This window comes from Petaurus breviceps, unplaced genomic scaffold, assembly GCF_028583685.1.
Source record: "Petaurus breviceps papuanus isolate PSGF00001 unplaced genomic scaffold, PetGlider_PUasm1.0 174, whole genome shotgun sequence".
NCBI lineage: Eukaryota > Metazoa > Chordata > Mammalia > Diprotodontia > Petauridae > Petaurus > Petaurus breviceps.
In genome coordinates, this window is record NW_027185761.1 from 543,580 (window position 1) to 560,581 (window position 17,002).

The window sequence follows — 17,002 nt, forward strand, 5'->3', positions numbered from 1 at the left end:
AGAGAGAGAGACAGAGAGACAGAGAGAGAGAGACAGAGAGAGAGACAGAGAGAATAGGAGGAAAGGAGGGAAGGAAGAAAGAAGGGAAATTAGGTGAGTTATTTTGGCTACAGCTTCTTCCATCACACCCATTGTTTATAATTTTGATGTAAAAGACATTCATATTCTGTGAAGAAATGTTGGGCCAACCTGATGCAGTTAAAAAAAAATTAAGCATTTACAATGTTAAAAGCACTGTGTTAGACACTGGTGATACAAAGATACACATGGCATGATCACTGACATGAGGAAGCTTACATTTCAGTAGAAGGAATATGACATGCACAAAGTTAAATATAATAAAAGTTAGAGTATTTGGTGGGGGAGGGAGTAATAGAAAATGGCAGATAAAATATTTCAGGAAAATTTGAGAAGAGAAGCTATGTAGCACAATGTATAGCTTCCCTGAGTAGAAGACACTAGGAACAAATCAGGATTAAACAACACAGCAGTGAACAAATATTTAATGAGTGCCTATATTATACATGACTGTGTCGTATTCCTGCATAAGGAAAAATACAATGCCAAGAAAAGGAGAAAAATGTGAGACTTAAAAGATGAGAGAGAGGGAACTGGGATACCCTGATTATTGACTTTTGGCATCAGTGTTGATTCTAAAACAAAATGTAAATTAAATAAAAATTGTCCTCCAAATTTTTATTTCCGTCCAGCAGCCTAAGTATTAGGGCTTGTTCTGACTTGACAAGGTGATATTGATTCATTTGATAACTAATCAGTGCTAATCAGCAAATAGTATAAGAAAGAGATGCTATTTCCTTGCCTCCTTCACACATACACAAAATGCTTTTGAGTCTGTTCTCTTTTCAAGTAATATGTGTGTATTATAATAGTGTCCTTCAAGAGACAGTATCCCCATATTTATTTTCAAATCTGAAGGATGGCCTTTTATGATAGGGATCTCAGGTCAGGTAGTGAATTATTGCAGTACCACATTGGACTGGTAGTGGGAAATTTCTTTTAAGGCATGGTTTTGTGGCATTGCTCAAACCATACCACGATGCTCAACTTATGGGGAGGGGGCATCCTCATAAAGCTTAATAGTAAGACACTTTCATTGTTTTCATTACATGTGAAGCTAGCAATGATTGCTACCCATGCTCACAGTGGCATCTCTGCAGGGATTTCAATAAAGTATCACAACGGTTTAGGGGGCATTCTATCTATAATATGCTTCCTAGGGATTTCTTTGATAGGAAATACATAAAACAGCACAAATGGAAGTTAACTTTATAGAACTCTGGCTTTCCATTTATATGAGATCAAGAAATGTATATTAAATACTCCTTATCTCCTTACTTAAGATTCTCTTCCATTGCTACCTTAAGGTATGAAAGTTTTCTTAGGTTCTCAAAGGCTATGACAAGAGAGAACAAATCTGGCAGGTCCTTCCAAGTACAGACCTAGGGATAGATTCTATATCCCTTTTCAGAGGATGAGACTAGTTAAGTGTGGAGAAGTTTATCCCTAGTTTGGCCAGAGAATGATGAAAATGTTAGTTTGCAGCCACTCTGAATGATTTGTGTACTAAAGAATGCAGACACCGTGACCTGGGTGGGTGGAGGTCGTACTCCCCTTGATCAGACCATGGATATTTAACAGTAGTACAGAAGGTCCTGTGGCACCATTTTCTATCCATTATTTTTATTCGACTGTGTTTTTACAACAGAATTTCTTATCATTTTGCTTTTCACTGTTTCAATTACTGTGACATTTTTATGATAAGCATATCTAATAATCAAAGGGTTTCCCTTCCTTTCTGGCACATCACAATCCAGGTGATATTCCTCAGCAGCAGCAACTCAAGTAGAGTATTTTTTATTATCTGTGACAAAAGACCATATATCAGAAAATGTAGCAAACTGGGATTTTCTGTTTAAAGCTCCTTCAGTTCTTTTGACTTTCTGAAAAGAGTGTTTTCAGAGTACTAAAAGAATCCAACACATTCATGCCTCATCCATGAACAGACTATCAGTTCTTAGTTACCTGGCTAGCACCTTTCCTTCCCTTGGGATTCCCTGAAAAACAGTTTAAAGAGATTCTGCTTCATACGATCATAGGTATATGATCAGCTACTTTCTGAAGATAATAAAAGACAGTGATGTCAATGTTTATTTTGTTCTTAAATACATAAGATTAATTATGATTCTCCTGTCTAATAATTTCTACTCATTCCTATCATCTCTGTACTTGGTATGAGCAGCCCACACTCATGGATTTATTTGATTGTATAATGAAGAAGGAAGATAAAGCACATGATCCAGTCTTTTAAAATAAAGCTAGCTATTAATAATGAGATGAACAGATAAAACCTGTAGCAAGATTTAAAAGGGGGAAGGGAGGGAAAGGAACTCATGTTTATTAAATGCCTACTATGTGTCAGGCACTGTGCTGAGTGCTTTACAAATATTATGTCATTTGATCTTCACAATAACCCTGGGAGGTAGATGATTTATGATTCCTATATTGCAGTAGAAGGAATAGAGGAAAACAGCAAAGAAGAGACTTGTACAGGATCATATGGCTTTTAGAGATCAGAAATTGAATTTAAAATCTGGTCTTCCCGATTCCATGCAGCGTCTCATCTGATATGGCATTTAACTATCTCCTAAAGGAAGTTTCCTTAAAGAAATAAGATTCCTCTCAACAAGAAACCTCAAGTGCCAGAGAAATGATGATGATGATATATAATATATATGTATATACAAAACTATTTATGTGTTTCTATGTTGTATCAGATACACATGTATGCATACAGGTAGTAAATGCTTACAAAATAAATAAAAATATAGGGTTCATTCAGTCAACAAGCATTTGAAATACCTAATATATGCCAGGCACTGTGCTAAGTGTTGAGGATACAAAGACAGACAAAAGACAGTCCATGCCATCGAGGAGCTCACATGGCATTGGAGCGTATGTGTGTATATACATTTACCTTGTATATCTCTATCCCTATCCATCTATCCATTTATATTATACACACATAGGTTTCAAAGGGGATGGTGATTATGTCTAGAGGTTAAGCCCTTTGCTAAAACTGGCAGAAAGTTATTACTGTTGTTTTTCCACATTATATTTCAACCATTCTTTACTTGGAGTGAGGAAAATGAGAAATGAATAGATTTTTGAATAGCAGTATGAATACTAAGAAAGGGATTTTTTTTTACCTGATCATAAGGAGACTATTGTCATTGTAGATAATGTTATATGCATAATGTTTTCTTCAGTATCATCTTCTATGCTGGGAAAAGTTAAAATAAGATTCCTGAGACAAGTTTGCTGCAGTAAAAAATAAGATTCTCTTAACAGGGAGCTTAGAGGGCAATAACTCAATTAGGGAGCAACGGGAGAAAGCCCTGTGAAGGTTTTTAACACTGGGATTACAAGCAACTTGCTGAGAGCATCTGCATCTTTTAAATTCTAAGATGTATCCTGGTGAGAGGCAGCAAAAATTCCTTGAGAGCAAAAAAGGCAAGGTTCATACAATTACCTATTGATAAGCAAGCTTTAATCAGAAAAGTTCATTGTTTTATGATGTGCAAGTCCTGGTTTGTATTGTGTCTCTTCTTCTGTAGATTTTTTTATAGTAGGTAACTAATGCTTTTCAAAACATACTTTAAAACTAAGAGTGTATATGTCATAGAAAAATAAATTTTCAATAAAATGGCATAATCCTTTACTATAAGAATTACTTTCAACCCATGTTAAGATATGGAAAAAGTGATGGACTTATGAACTAGAAATTTTGGATAGTAATCTTATCTCTGCAGTAGGTCACCATGACCTGGGGGGGAAAAATCACTTAATCTCTCTAAGCTTCAGTCTCTTCATCTATAAAATAGAGTTAATGATATGCTGCCTGCTTCACTGGAATTTTTTCTTTCCTAAGGTTTGGATCATACAAGGAAGCTATGTGGTAAAGTAGATAGAATGGTGGGCTTGGAGTTAGGAAGACCTGAGTTCAGATCTGTCCTCAGATACTTTCTAGCTAGCTATGTGATCATGGCATGTCATTTGACTTCTACTTGCCTCAGTTTCCTCCACTGTAAAATGGGGATAACAGAAACACTTACCTTTCAGAAGTGTTAAGAAGATGCAAAGAGATAATATTTGTAAAGTGCTTAACATAGTTCCTGGCACATAGTAGGAGCAATATAAATGCTTCCCCCCCCCCTCCATTATTTCTTCACAATCTGGAATAAGAAATGACCTCTAGAGGATTAAACTTCCTGATTTTATAGATGAGGCCACTCAACCCCAGAGTTTATTTATAAATCACTTCCCCAGGGTCCTACAAGCCGTGATAACCAGAAGTGGAATTTGAACCTAGGGACTCTGATTTCAGAGCCAATTTGCTTTCCAGCACAACCTGCAGTGAAATAATGTATTTAAAAATACTTTGCATTGAATGGCTTTTAAAGCAGTGTGGATCCTAAGGCAGTTTTTTTTTTCCTGATAAAGCAAGGAGACTACAAAGATCACAGTCTCTATTGGTTTGAGAAGGAAATAGGGTAAAATAGGTATAAATTCTCCTTGAAGTAGAAAGTAGCTGACCTTATTCTCTCACTTGAAGAAACATTTGACTGTAGGCATTTAAAATATTTTCCAGGAAATCCGTATTGAAGCTAAGGAACCAAGTACCAGCTGAGCAAGTAAGAGTTGCTCACAGGGCAACTTTGTTTTTCTTTGGTTTCCTTGCAGGCTCTCTGGGGCAGGAAAAGCATTCAAACAGAAAAGGATCGGTGTGTCCATTCATTTTATACAAAAAAAGTAGGTTCGTTTAAAGATGGCAGGTGTTATAAAAGGAGAGGGCACATACAAGTTTCCTCTCTCTTTGCCTCAGCGTTAGAGGAGGACCCCAATGACAGTTTAAAATAGTACCAGAATCATATAGCCTCTTTATTTACTTCATTCAAACACTCATTCAAAAAACATTAAATGCTTATTATATTTCAGGTCATGTGTTAGGACTTGTCTTGACAAAGACAAAACAATCCTTGCCCTAAAGTGGATTATATTCTTCAGGGTAGAAATAGCATATAAACAGAAAAAGTGCGTTACAAATATATTGTTCTCTGCCTTGATTTATGGCTAGATTGGAGGAAAAGTTTTAGCTTTTAGGTCAAGCACTTGCCAATGTTCCCTGTAATTTTTTTTTTTTAAGTTTTGAGCAGATGACCATGTTACATGAACAATGAAACTATGATCACAATCAGTGAATAATTTTCAATTAAATGTAAATAAAACTTTTAATAGCTAATCAGGCACTCCTTTAAGGATACACATAATTACTAGTATATCCTATGGTAATTAAACATAAACTTCAAAGCCATTCACATAAATAAAAATCATTAGTATCATTTTTGTGCAGCTAAATGAATCCTTATTGGGTTCAGGTTAGAGAAGGGAGAGAAGGGAGCAGTAATATTTAAAGCTCCTGGACCAGCATCCATGAAACCATGAGACTGATCTCTGTCCCTGTCTTCCATCAGGTCTGATCTTAGAGAAAGACTCTGCCCTATCTTAAGCCAAACCAGTTCCAGAACCCAGTGCCTTTCCTGTCCAAGTCATCAGTAAGGGGGAAGGAGTAAAACCAGTTATCCAGACAGTCCTAAAACTCCTAAAGTTTGTGGGTATATCTTATTGAGTCTTCAGGGAAGAAATGAAAGCAGGGTAGCTGAGCCTAGAAGCTTAATAGGAAGAAAAGACTTTATATAGTATATGTACACATTTTATTGTTAGGATACCTGACCCTCTGGCCCAGGGAAATTGGTTTTGTTTTACTCCCATATCTAAGGATGGAGAAACAGTTTTCTGAGAGCTCTCTAACTTACTAGATGTATGAAGGTAATAATAATTTATCACTTTCACAGGTTGTTGTGAGAGGGTCAGTTAAAAAAAAACATAGGTGAAAATAGGGGTTAGATCTTCGTTGTTATTGTTAATGATGTACAGAAGCTACTGGGACAGGCTGCTCAAAGGAGCTATGAGGGTCATGACAAAATAGCAGGACTCATCAACTATGTTTCCACCATGGTGTAAACATGTGACTCATTCCATGTTGATGTTTAGCACTAAGAGCCTGGAAGTGGGAAGAAGCATCAGGACTTTTTGTTTCTTTTGCTTTTTGGAGGGCAATTGGGGTTAAGTGACTTGCCCAAAATCACATGGCTAGTAAGTTTGTCAAGTGTCTGAATCTGGATTTGAACTCAGGTCCTCCTCACTCCAGGGCTGGTCCTCTAATCACTGTGCCACCTAGCCACCTGAAGCATCAGGATTAATTTAAAAGATGGCATTGTCCTAGCCCATATTCTCTTCCCTCCCTTCATATTGAAGTAGGTGTTTTAAACTTTGCTGAGTCCCTCCTGATCTGTAACTTGATCCTGAGGCATAGTTAGGTTGGACCTGTGGTAATGCATAATAAAAATTGTTGCTATGCTGTAATCAGAATCTTTGCATTGGGGCATTTTATATGCTTTCTCTCTCTTTCTTTCTCTCTCTGTCTGTCTCTCCCCAAGCCCCCTATAATTAAGTAAATTAAATGAGGGCTGTATATTTAATACCCAAACTATTTCATTCCCCAAAAGATCGATAGATGGTGTAGTGGTTTCCATGCTAGATTTGAATTAGGAAGAACTGACTTTGGCAACTAGGTGTTAAAGTGAATAGTAATGAGCTTGGAGCCAGGAAGATGTGAGTTCAAATCCAGATTCAAACTCTTAACTGTGTAAACCTGAGCAAGTCACTTAACCTCAATCTAGTTGTCCCCATCTGAAAAATGGGTATAAATTGCACCTATCTCATATGGCTTTTGTAAGAATAAAATGAGATCATATTTGTAAGGTAAAACACTTTGAAGCATGACATAAATGCTATTATTATTCTTATTATTAATTATGTCCTGGCTCAGCTACACACTATCTCTGTGACCCTGAGCAAGTTAATTAACCTCTTTAAGTCTCAATTTTTTCTTCTGTAAAATGGGGATAATAATAGCATCGTCCTCACAGGTTTGTTATGAGAAGCAATCATTCTAGCAACAAGCTTTTATTAAGCACCTACTCTATGCCAGATACTATACTGAGCATTGTAGATACAAAGGAAGGCAAAAGACAGTCTTTGATCTCACAGTTTATATGGATGATCAAATGAAGTAACACGTCAAACACCTTGCAAACCTTAAGGTGTTCTATGAGTATTAACTATCCTCACCCTCCATGGAGAAAGTCTCTGAGAACTTCATGGCTCCTAAACTGGGACTTGAAGCAAGAATAACTTGTGATGTGGAGAGAAGGAAATACTGTGATCTAGGTTTTGGGGACAGTGTGTGTGAGGGTATGGAGGTGGGAGAGTAGGATGAAGTGGGGAATAGCTCATGGTCTTGTCTCTACCAGCTCTAGATTCCCTTTGATAACAATTAACACCATTCATTTGAAAATGCCTTTGCTATTTGGAAAATAGTTATTTCATGTTTAGAGAGGAAATAGCAATGAGTAATTTGAATTTTTAATTTAAAAAGTCGTAATTTCATCAAATAATTATGAAGCACCTGTTATGTTCAAGGCACCTTTACTTTAGACACTGGGCATATAAAAAAAAATGAAACAGTTCCTGACCTCAGTGAGCTTCCATTGAATTAAAAATATACAAGCCATAATATATTCAACAAGAAAAGCTTACAATATGTCTTTCCTTTAGGTTGCTGGGGAACTTGTTAATAGACTACACCTTGAGGCCCATATTGAAAAACCAGTGAGTACCTACAGTGGAGGAACTAAGAGAAAACTGTCCACTGCCCTGGCTTTGGTGGGAAAACCTGAACTTCTCTTATTGGTAAGAAGGGTGAACATTATCAGACTGATGTTCTTGAAACATGACTCAAAATGGCTCATCCATTTAACTTGCAATCCTCTGTCAAGCAGAAATGGTTATACGTCTTGTCTGGCTATGTTTACATAAATAAATGAATTTCAATTTTTATTTATTTTATTAAAAACCCGAAGTGAGCCATTAAATTGGTGAATATGTTCAATAACCAATGTATCCCTGTTCCCTCTTTCTCCTCTTTTAAATCTCATGTTCTTCACCTTTTTTTGGCATGGTGTTTTTCCGTATGCAGGAGTGCTACATGGTAATATATAACATGAATACCCATTAAATATTTGTTCACTGCTGTGTTTTTTACTTCTGATATATTTCTACTACCATCTATTCATTGAAGCTATATGCTGTGCTAGATAGTTTTTCTTCTCAAATTTCCCTGAAATATTTTGTCTGGAGTCCTGTATTACCAGCCCCACCCTCCCCTAAACACTCCAATTTTTATTATACTTAACTAGAAACATGTAAAACATGATATACAAAGACTCAGTTATTTATATAGAATAAAAATGCCAAATTTCCTTTAGTCTTTTGCGCCTTATTGACAAAATGCTGGCTTTCTCTATGACTGTTCTTTTCTAAGGCATTAAGAACATGACCATGGCACAAAGGATTTTAAAATGTTGCTAATTCGAAAGCAGTTTCTTTAGTGAAGTGGATACAGGTAAATGACATGAGTTAGCTAGTACTTGTCATTTGTGCATTATAATAACCAAATGTCAAATTTTATTGATCTCAGCTTCCCAAATTAATTAAGGGCAGTTAAGATCACCATGGTAATTTAATGCAAGGGAAAATTCATAGTGTTTTGCTATTCTATAATTATAAGTTTCCCTTGACCATAATGAATGAGAGAATGGGACAATAGAGATTCTTTCTAAGAAGAAGAAATAAAAAAACCCTTTATCCAATTAAAAATAACTATAGCTATAAATATACTCACAATGGCAGTTATGATGGTGGACAAATCTATTAGCTGAATATGATATTTTAGTGGAAATTCCATAATCTTATTCCTAGAGAGGGACTTATGGGTAACTTGAGGCCTATTGTCATTATTTCAGCATAGATATTCCTATTGTTGGCTATATTTTCAAAAATGCTTGGGTATAAATAAATAAAATAACTTTTAAAGTTGGAAGGAACATTACTGATGAGGGATAGCTCCCAATAGGTTCAACAGGAACTCTGATCTTATCATAACACCAGAGCCTGTGATTCAGTCTGGAAAGAATTCAGCTCAGGCTTACTTGGAGTCAGAGTTGAAAAAGTTTATTATATGCCTTACAGCGGGCAAGGATCCTTAGGGGACCTGCAAGCTTAAAGAAGACACAGTTTTTAAAGAGTTAAGGCTATTATTAGATGTCAGTTAAGCTGACCAGGCCAGAAGAGGGTGGGGATTAGGGAGGAGTAAATGTGGGGCTAAGGTGGAGTCGGTGTTTAAAGGGGCATGCACACTTGATGTAACATGCAGTCCTAGTACCCATAATTCACTGGGAAAAAGCCCAGGCTAGGGCAGGGAGGGCTACCTAGAGGTGTGGTTTTAGGCTTGAAATGTCACTAAGTCAACCAGCAGTTAAGGGCTGATGGAGAAGTGCCCAGTCTGCCACCCATCAGTGTCATTCTTGACAGGATTGATGTCTGGGAACCAAGGTTTGGGGAAAGATAATGGCTTAAGGAGTTAACCTAGAAAGGGGGTATTGAAGGATTCATGGGGGCAATGAGTCACTATACAAAGGGGCGATAATAGGTGCCTAAGCTGGAATGTTTATAGATACTTTTGTGAAGGATTTATAGATATAGCTTGTTAGTGTTCCAAGGCTGAGATAAACAATTCATGAGTTGTTTCTGGGCAGAGTTAATGCTTTGAAGCTAGGCAGAGGGCAGGTAGGGGGAAGGGGCAGAGTTAACGTTCTGAGACTTGGGGGTGGGGGAGGGGAATGGAGTGTGATTTTACAAACTGGTTTTACAAATTGATGTTACAAAGTTTTAGAGACTGATGTTACTAATTGGTATTACAAATTGAGTTTACAAATTGGTTTTACAAACATAGATCCCAAGCACTCCATCATCCAAACCACTCTTCTCCCCACACCTTCTCCTGACCCTAGCTCCCCCAGTAATCCCTATTTTAACATAAACCTATAGTATTCAGGCATCCAGTTTCTGCTTAGAAACATCTAATGAGAAAAGCTTGACTTGGATTTTTGGCAAAATTCTATAATGTATTATTAAAGAGAATGGTTGTTCTAGGGTAAAGCAATATCTATACAGTGTAGCATGCTTGCTGAATTGAGAACAAGTCATCAAAATAAAAAAGAATAAGGCATAGCATATTCTCATTTTTTTCATAGAAGACTAGTCAATACAGGGGATACTGTACTTTTATTGAAGGCATACTCACGAAGTTTGCCAATAATGAAAAGCTGGAGTAGATAGCCAACATACTAACTAGATGGGAAATTCTATAAAATTCTTAGCAATCTAGCATGTTGAACCAAATCTAAAAATAGTTGAAATAATGTGATCATAGAACTCATGGCATTTATTGACTCCTTTGCCATCTGCATACCTCAGGTTACAAATCTGAAGCAGCTGCTTTTTTTTTTTTTTTAACAAACTGTCTGTGGCTCCAGAAACACTCATTTTTATGTTTTTCCATTTTGGGCTTCAGTTAAAGACAATTCTGTCAAAATGTACAGTTGAGTCCTGGTTTGGAAACCATTAGTTTACCAAACCATCCTTGCTGCAATTTCTTTTTATAAATGTAATTATGATGAGGTATGGGCTCTGGGAGCCCCCTAGAGCTCTCCTTGAGTCCTTGAGGTACAGGCTCTGGGAACCTCCCCCCCTGCACTTGCCTAAGGGGCCTCCCAGAGCCCATACCTCATCAATTATATAGATGTTCATACTGTGTAAAATAACTCATTTAATACAAGAGTCCTTTTTTTTTTTCACAACATCACAGGATAAATGCTTGTAGGAATTCTGTCCTACCTTTATACATTTGCCTTAAAATGTAATGAAGCCATCAGCTGGATTTGCAAATGTTTTGCCTCTACCCCCTTTCTTCTCAAGTTTGTTGGTCAAAGCAGATTCATCCAATACATGTAGACCTATCACATTGTTTTAAGTAGAAAGCTAATGAAACCAAAGAAGCATCGATTAACCGCTGTTAATATTTTCATTTTCAGTGAATATTTTAATTTTTAGTTTCATTTAGTAAAACTCCCAAGACTTGTCATTCCCCTTTAGTTGTGCCTGCATTGGGTGTAAGAATAACAAATTTGACAAAATAATCCTCTTCTTGCCAGTCCTGAACTAGACAAAAATGAGATTATTGGCTAAAAGACAGTTTATAATTTTTGGTGAATAATTGAAGTAACTGAATTGTCCATCTGAAAAATGAGGTTCTAAAGTATTTGTCTGCCATCATAAAAAGGTGAAAAATGATTTAACCATTTTTTGTAAGATTAAACTTGAAAAAGTGTGTAACTCCAAACCGGTCTGTCTTCATTCTATTTTATGTAAGTTTCTTTCAGAATGATTCTGGGTAGTTTTAAATGGAATGTTAAGCTTCTGAAAGAAGGATTATTTTAAATGTTTGCCAAAATAATTGGAAAGTGAATTAGTTTAAATGGGCCAGTTTTGTGACCAGTCAATGTCATTAACAGGAAGAATGGAATGGTATACTTGAGTGTCAGTGGTATAGATATGAGTGTCATTGGCTTTAAGAGTATATTTTAGTCTTATTTTTGAATTCTTAAAGGCATATACCTTAGAAAAATTTTGCACCTACATATTTATTATGTTGTTTGTCCTTCGTTCTTAAAGAGGAGAATGACATCAGGAAGGTCATGCCATGACTTGTAAGTGAATTGGATTTCAGTGAGGGAAGTCACCAGCCTCAGTTTCTATGCTAGAGCCATTTGGGTCCAGTGGCAAGATACAGATAAGGATGACTAGAGATAGCCCAGGATGCAGGAGGCGACTTCCTCCTTTTTAAGTTAAGGTTTTGGGGCAGCTAGGTGGTGCCGTGAATAGATCACCAGCTCTGGAGTCAGGAGGACCTGGGTTCGGATCCGGCCCCAGACACTTAACACAAAAACTAGCTGTGTGACTCTGGGCAAGTAACTTAACCCCAATTGCCTTCCAAAAAGGAAAAAAAAAAGTTAAGGTTTCAATTTGATTGAGGCAACACCCTCTCAGTGATTAAAGCTAGGTTAAGAAATGAGACAAAGGACCTCTTATTTCTAGTACAAAAAAACTGAATCTGGGAGGGGAAGACCCTCAGGGTTTCTGTTGCTATTGACTTTTACTCTGAACCATCTGGGCCCAAATAATGAATGGGTGGTGCTTGGGCTGGGACATATTATTGACCAGTCAATGACAGCCTGAGTGATTGAGGTTTAAGGCTTGGTCCTTACGAAAGAAATCTAGATAGCCAACCCCAAGATATCTTGAGAGGGTTCAGAAATCAAAATTTGCACTTTTTTGTGGGTGAAGCACCCACAGGTAAGGGTATTTTACCTATGTGGACTGAGGGAGAGGAAAGAAGAGAGGAAGGAGGAGAGAGGAGGGGACAGAAGTGGAACTGGTCAGATGGGTCTCCAGTGGGTCAACTCCTACTATTATTATGTATGTTAAAGTTATGGTATGTTTTTAAAAATTTAGTTCAGTTCAGTTAAAGAGTTAAAGTTATTTGTAGAGAAGATAATTCAATTGAAGTCAATCCTGCCAGGTGGAGAGGCTATGGCTGGAAATTGATTCTTAAAATTTCATAATTTTAATCAGATTTTATAATTTTATTTTAATCAGAACTTCAAGATTAAGTTAGTAATAGAGTTTCTATTTGTTTTTTTAATGAATAGGAACAACAGTATTGCAATATAATCTTTTAGGGAATAGCACACACCTGTAGCCAGATCTTCTGGACAACAGCTTCTATTCTTCTTTAATTGTGACTGCAGATTCTTTCTATGGTTTTGCATCATCTACCACATTGTATGTATTATTACTGTTTAAATGAGGTTTAAAGGTAAAGATATGATGATCTGATGGAGATAGTTCATAAGAAAACTCTTATTGTTCACCTGACCAAAAGAAGATCTTTTGGGACCTCTTTCCATTCCATAATTGTTATATGATAATTTGTTATATGGTATACTAATATTGATTTACCAGACTAGAAATCTGACTTTATTCATGTTCTGGGAATTATTCTGGTTAATTTCAATTAAAAGGAATTATTCTGAGAAAATATATTTTTTTAATGTTTAGTGAAGTTTTTTCATTTAAAATTATTATCTTTGAATTTCAGTTTTTCTTTTTCTTACTACTCTACGTTTTTAATAAATTTTTTTATGATTGTATTTAGTTCATTATAAGAAACTAATGATCCACTTTAAAGCTGTATCATAGTGGTAGGAAAAATAGTTGCATTTATCTTGCATAAAACCTTTTAGTTCTCAGAATTAATATGTGAATTTTTCTATCAGCTACTTTTTTTTGGTTGCTTTATATGACATATCTTCAATGGGGTAAAATATTTAAGTTTTAGAGTCCTAACTGATTTTTTTTTGGTAACTTAAAGATTCTTTATCAGATCTAATTGTTATGTCTTCAAAAGGCTTAATAAAATATAATGCGTTTTTTTTTTTCATTTATAAATCAGTGGCTGAAGGCTGTGGAGTTAATAATAAATTTGTTTCCACTACTTCATGTGACTAACCTCCTATTCACTGATAAACTGGAGGCCCATTTGTATGTTGTAATGTCTTATTAGATTTAAATTATATATTATTATTTATTTACTGTTAATTGTATTAAATTAAAATTAATTATATTAAACATTAAATATTATGATTGGAGTAGTATAAACTTCCCAAGTACATATAAGGGAAGTATTGTTAGTTCATGGTTTACATGAAAAAAAAAAAATCTGAGGATTCTTAGCAGGCTACAATCCAAATGTGAGTCATGCCATTATTCTGTATGAGAAGTGCCTGAATGTAAGAGGGCATATAATGGAAATCTTGTTTTGCTCCCACAAAAATTATTGGAAGATAATCAACAGCTGGGGGAAGCTCTTGCATTTCTTACTTTACTAAAACCCTGATTTTCCTGGAACTATGTCAATGGCCAGAGGGAAGTATCCTCACTCTCACACCTCTGTAATGTACATATAATCTGCACATAATTAAGGGAATGTAGAATATATAGAAGGAAATAAAGGGAGGAGTATGAGGAATTTGACTAACCTTTGAGAAATTTGACTAGGAATTTAACTAGGGAATGTAGAATATATATATATGGAAATAAAATAAGGAATTTGAGGAATTTAACTAACTCTACCAGGAAGGACAGAACTTGTAGACCCTCACTCCTTCTTTGGATGTCCCTAGTGAGCACCATGCCCACTTCCTTGCTAGAAGCATGAATAAACACCTAGCTCTGCACACTGTTTCTGAGTTCTTTCAGTGAGAAGGGGTTTGATGTTTGAAGGGCTATATCATGTGGATCTTTCTAAGGGTCCCCCAAAAAGGGAAGCAGTGGGCAGTGGAAGCTTGTCCTAGTCTAACTCTGACCCTATCTGGAAGTCTTGTGATTCCCCACAGCTGCTTGAGGGACATCCCACATGGATCTTCCTAAGGGAAGCAGTGGGTAGCAGAAGCTGGCCTCACTCCTTGATCCTATCTGGGAGGTCTTGTGAACCCCAAAAGTGTGTTTCTCGCACTGAAGAACCTAGTGATGGTAAGTTTGCAGAAAAGAAGATAGGGGAACATAATTGTTCTCTAGTATTTCAAACATGGAAAAGGAATAATATTTAATTTGTTTGGTAGGAGTTATAGAGGAGTAAATTTAGACGTGATGTGAGAAGGACTTTTGCTAACGATTAGCATTATTGATTAGGTTGATCTGGAATCCATTGGCTTTCTCTCTATTAAGAGGTTTTCTAGCAATGGCAAACTGCCAATTATTGGCATTGTAGAAGGGATCCTTAGTCATATATGAATCAGATTAATTGTCTCTGAGATTTTTCTGGATCTTAAATTCTGTACTTCTGTCAATCAACATATTTAGAAATGATAGAGATATTTTGTGAAATCTTTAGCTTCATATAAAATTTCTTTCACTTAGCAGTTTAAAATTTTAATCAAAGTAAGGAGTGCAAATTTATCATCCATATTTTACTCACAGAGAGAGACTAGTTGACAGTAGATATTCCCAAGAGATAAGTGGTCAAAGAAGGTCAACAGACAGTTCTCAAAATATTTATAAACTTTACAACCACATGAAAGAATACTACAAATCATTAAAAATAGAGAAGTGCAAATCAAAACAGAAATTTTAGCTCATATCCTGAAAACTGACAAAAATGACAAAAAAGGCAATAGTAAAATGTTGGATGAGTTGTGGAAGGATAGGTACACTAAATCATTATTGGCAGAACTATGAAATGGTACAACTATTTTGGAAAACAATTTGGAATTATGCAAATAAAGTGATTAAAATGTCCATGGAGCCCAAGACTCCATTACTATTGTGCTGTTAGAAATAAGAAGGTGATAGTATCAGAGAAACCTGGTAATATTTGACTGAACCGATTCAGAGTGAGGTGAACAAAAGCAGAACAATTTATACAATTCAAATATGGTAAAGACCAACAACTACAAAAGAATTAGAACCTCTGTCCGTAGGATAACTAACCCTGCTTCTGGAGTTTGATAGGGATAGGGATAACCTCAGATAGGAAAAACCTATAATAGGGAGTTGAAGGACTCAGAAAGCAGAATAAGACATATATATTAGACATAATCAATGAGGAAATTTGCTTTGCCTGAGTATTCATATTTATAATGGGGGTTTTGTTTTGGCAGGAGGGACAGAAGGAAGATTGAAAAAATATAATTTAAAAAAATATAGGTTTTTTTTTTTATGCTAAAACAAGCTTACAAAGCTAAGCATCCATTTTTTTTTTTTTAAAGCAATCGGGGTTAAGTAACTTGCTCAAGGTTACACGGCCAGGTGTTTCTGGGTGGGTGCTAAGTGTCTGAGCCCGGGATTCGATCTCCAGGTCTTCTCAACACTGGAGCTGGTGCTCTTACTCGCTGTGCTACCTGGCCGCCCCTAAGCATCCATTTTAAAGGTGAAAACTTGTCATTTTAAAGTATATATTAACTTGAGAAATTTAGGACAATAATAATCGACCATGAAACAACTTTTAAATGCAAAACTAATAAGGGAGCAGAGCCAAACTGGGATCATCAAGCTTTTCAATACTTTAATCAATATGTGTAGATATTTTACAACTGTAATTAGTGGCTATTTCAACATAATAACTAAAGGGAGATAAGACCAACAGAAGTATTACTTTGATTGACCACTGAATGACATGAAACGTCTTGATGGAAGAAAAGGGAAGAGAGGAGTAATTTGATTTGGGGCAACACTGTTAAATAAGTGGAGAAAAATAAATGAGGCAAGTAAAAAGTTTGTAGAAAAGAAGGGGAAATCAATTCCACAGAAAAAAATTTCTATCTGAAACAGAGAGAAGAACCAGGGAATCTAATTTTTACAAAAAAAAATATTTTTGAATATCAGCATTCTATTTAGTAGTGTGTTTAAGGGACATGATAATAATTAGTATGAGAGAAATAAGCAATAATGCATATTCCAAGAAAAATAACTTTTTAAAAAAGTATAATAGATAACCATAATTTAACAATTATAATCTTAAATGTAAATTCATAGATTTCCCTATAAAAATAATTAAGTTAGTAAATAGATCTGAAAACTCAAATCAGTTGACTATAGGAAATGCACTTAGCAGCAAAAGATGCTTATATGTTTTAATTTATAGTACAGTGGTATGCATATTGATATTGAAAGGAGGAGACCTGAGTTGAAATCTCAAATACTGGTTTTTCCTCTGACTATCTTTGAGACCTTGCACAATTCACTTACTTTGTTTTGGATTTAATTTCCTTATTTGTAAAGTGAGGAGGTTGGATATTTGTGACTTGAAGGGATCTTTCCATCTCTAAATCTATGATGGCAT

At 35.8% G+C, this 17,002-nt stretch overlaps 1 protein-coding gene across 1 annotated transcript in view; it reads left to right on the forward strand.

Moving 5' to 3' along the window:
• The window catches only part of ABCA13 (ATP binding cassette subfamily A member 13), a 513,785-nt gene that overhangs the window by 445,385 nt on the left and 51,398 nt on the right, over positions 1 to 17,002 (forward strand). Inside the window, exon 58 of the mRNA XM_069084494.1 lies at positions 7,759 to 7,893. Within this exon, the coding sequence (XP_068940595.1) occupies positions 7,759 to 7,893 (135 nt within the window). The remainder of the gene's footprint in view (positions 1 to 7,758; positions 7,894 to 17,002) is intronic.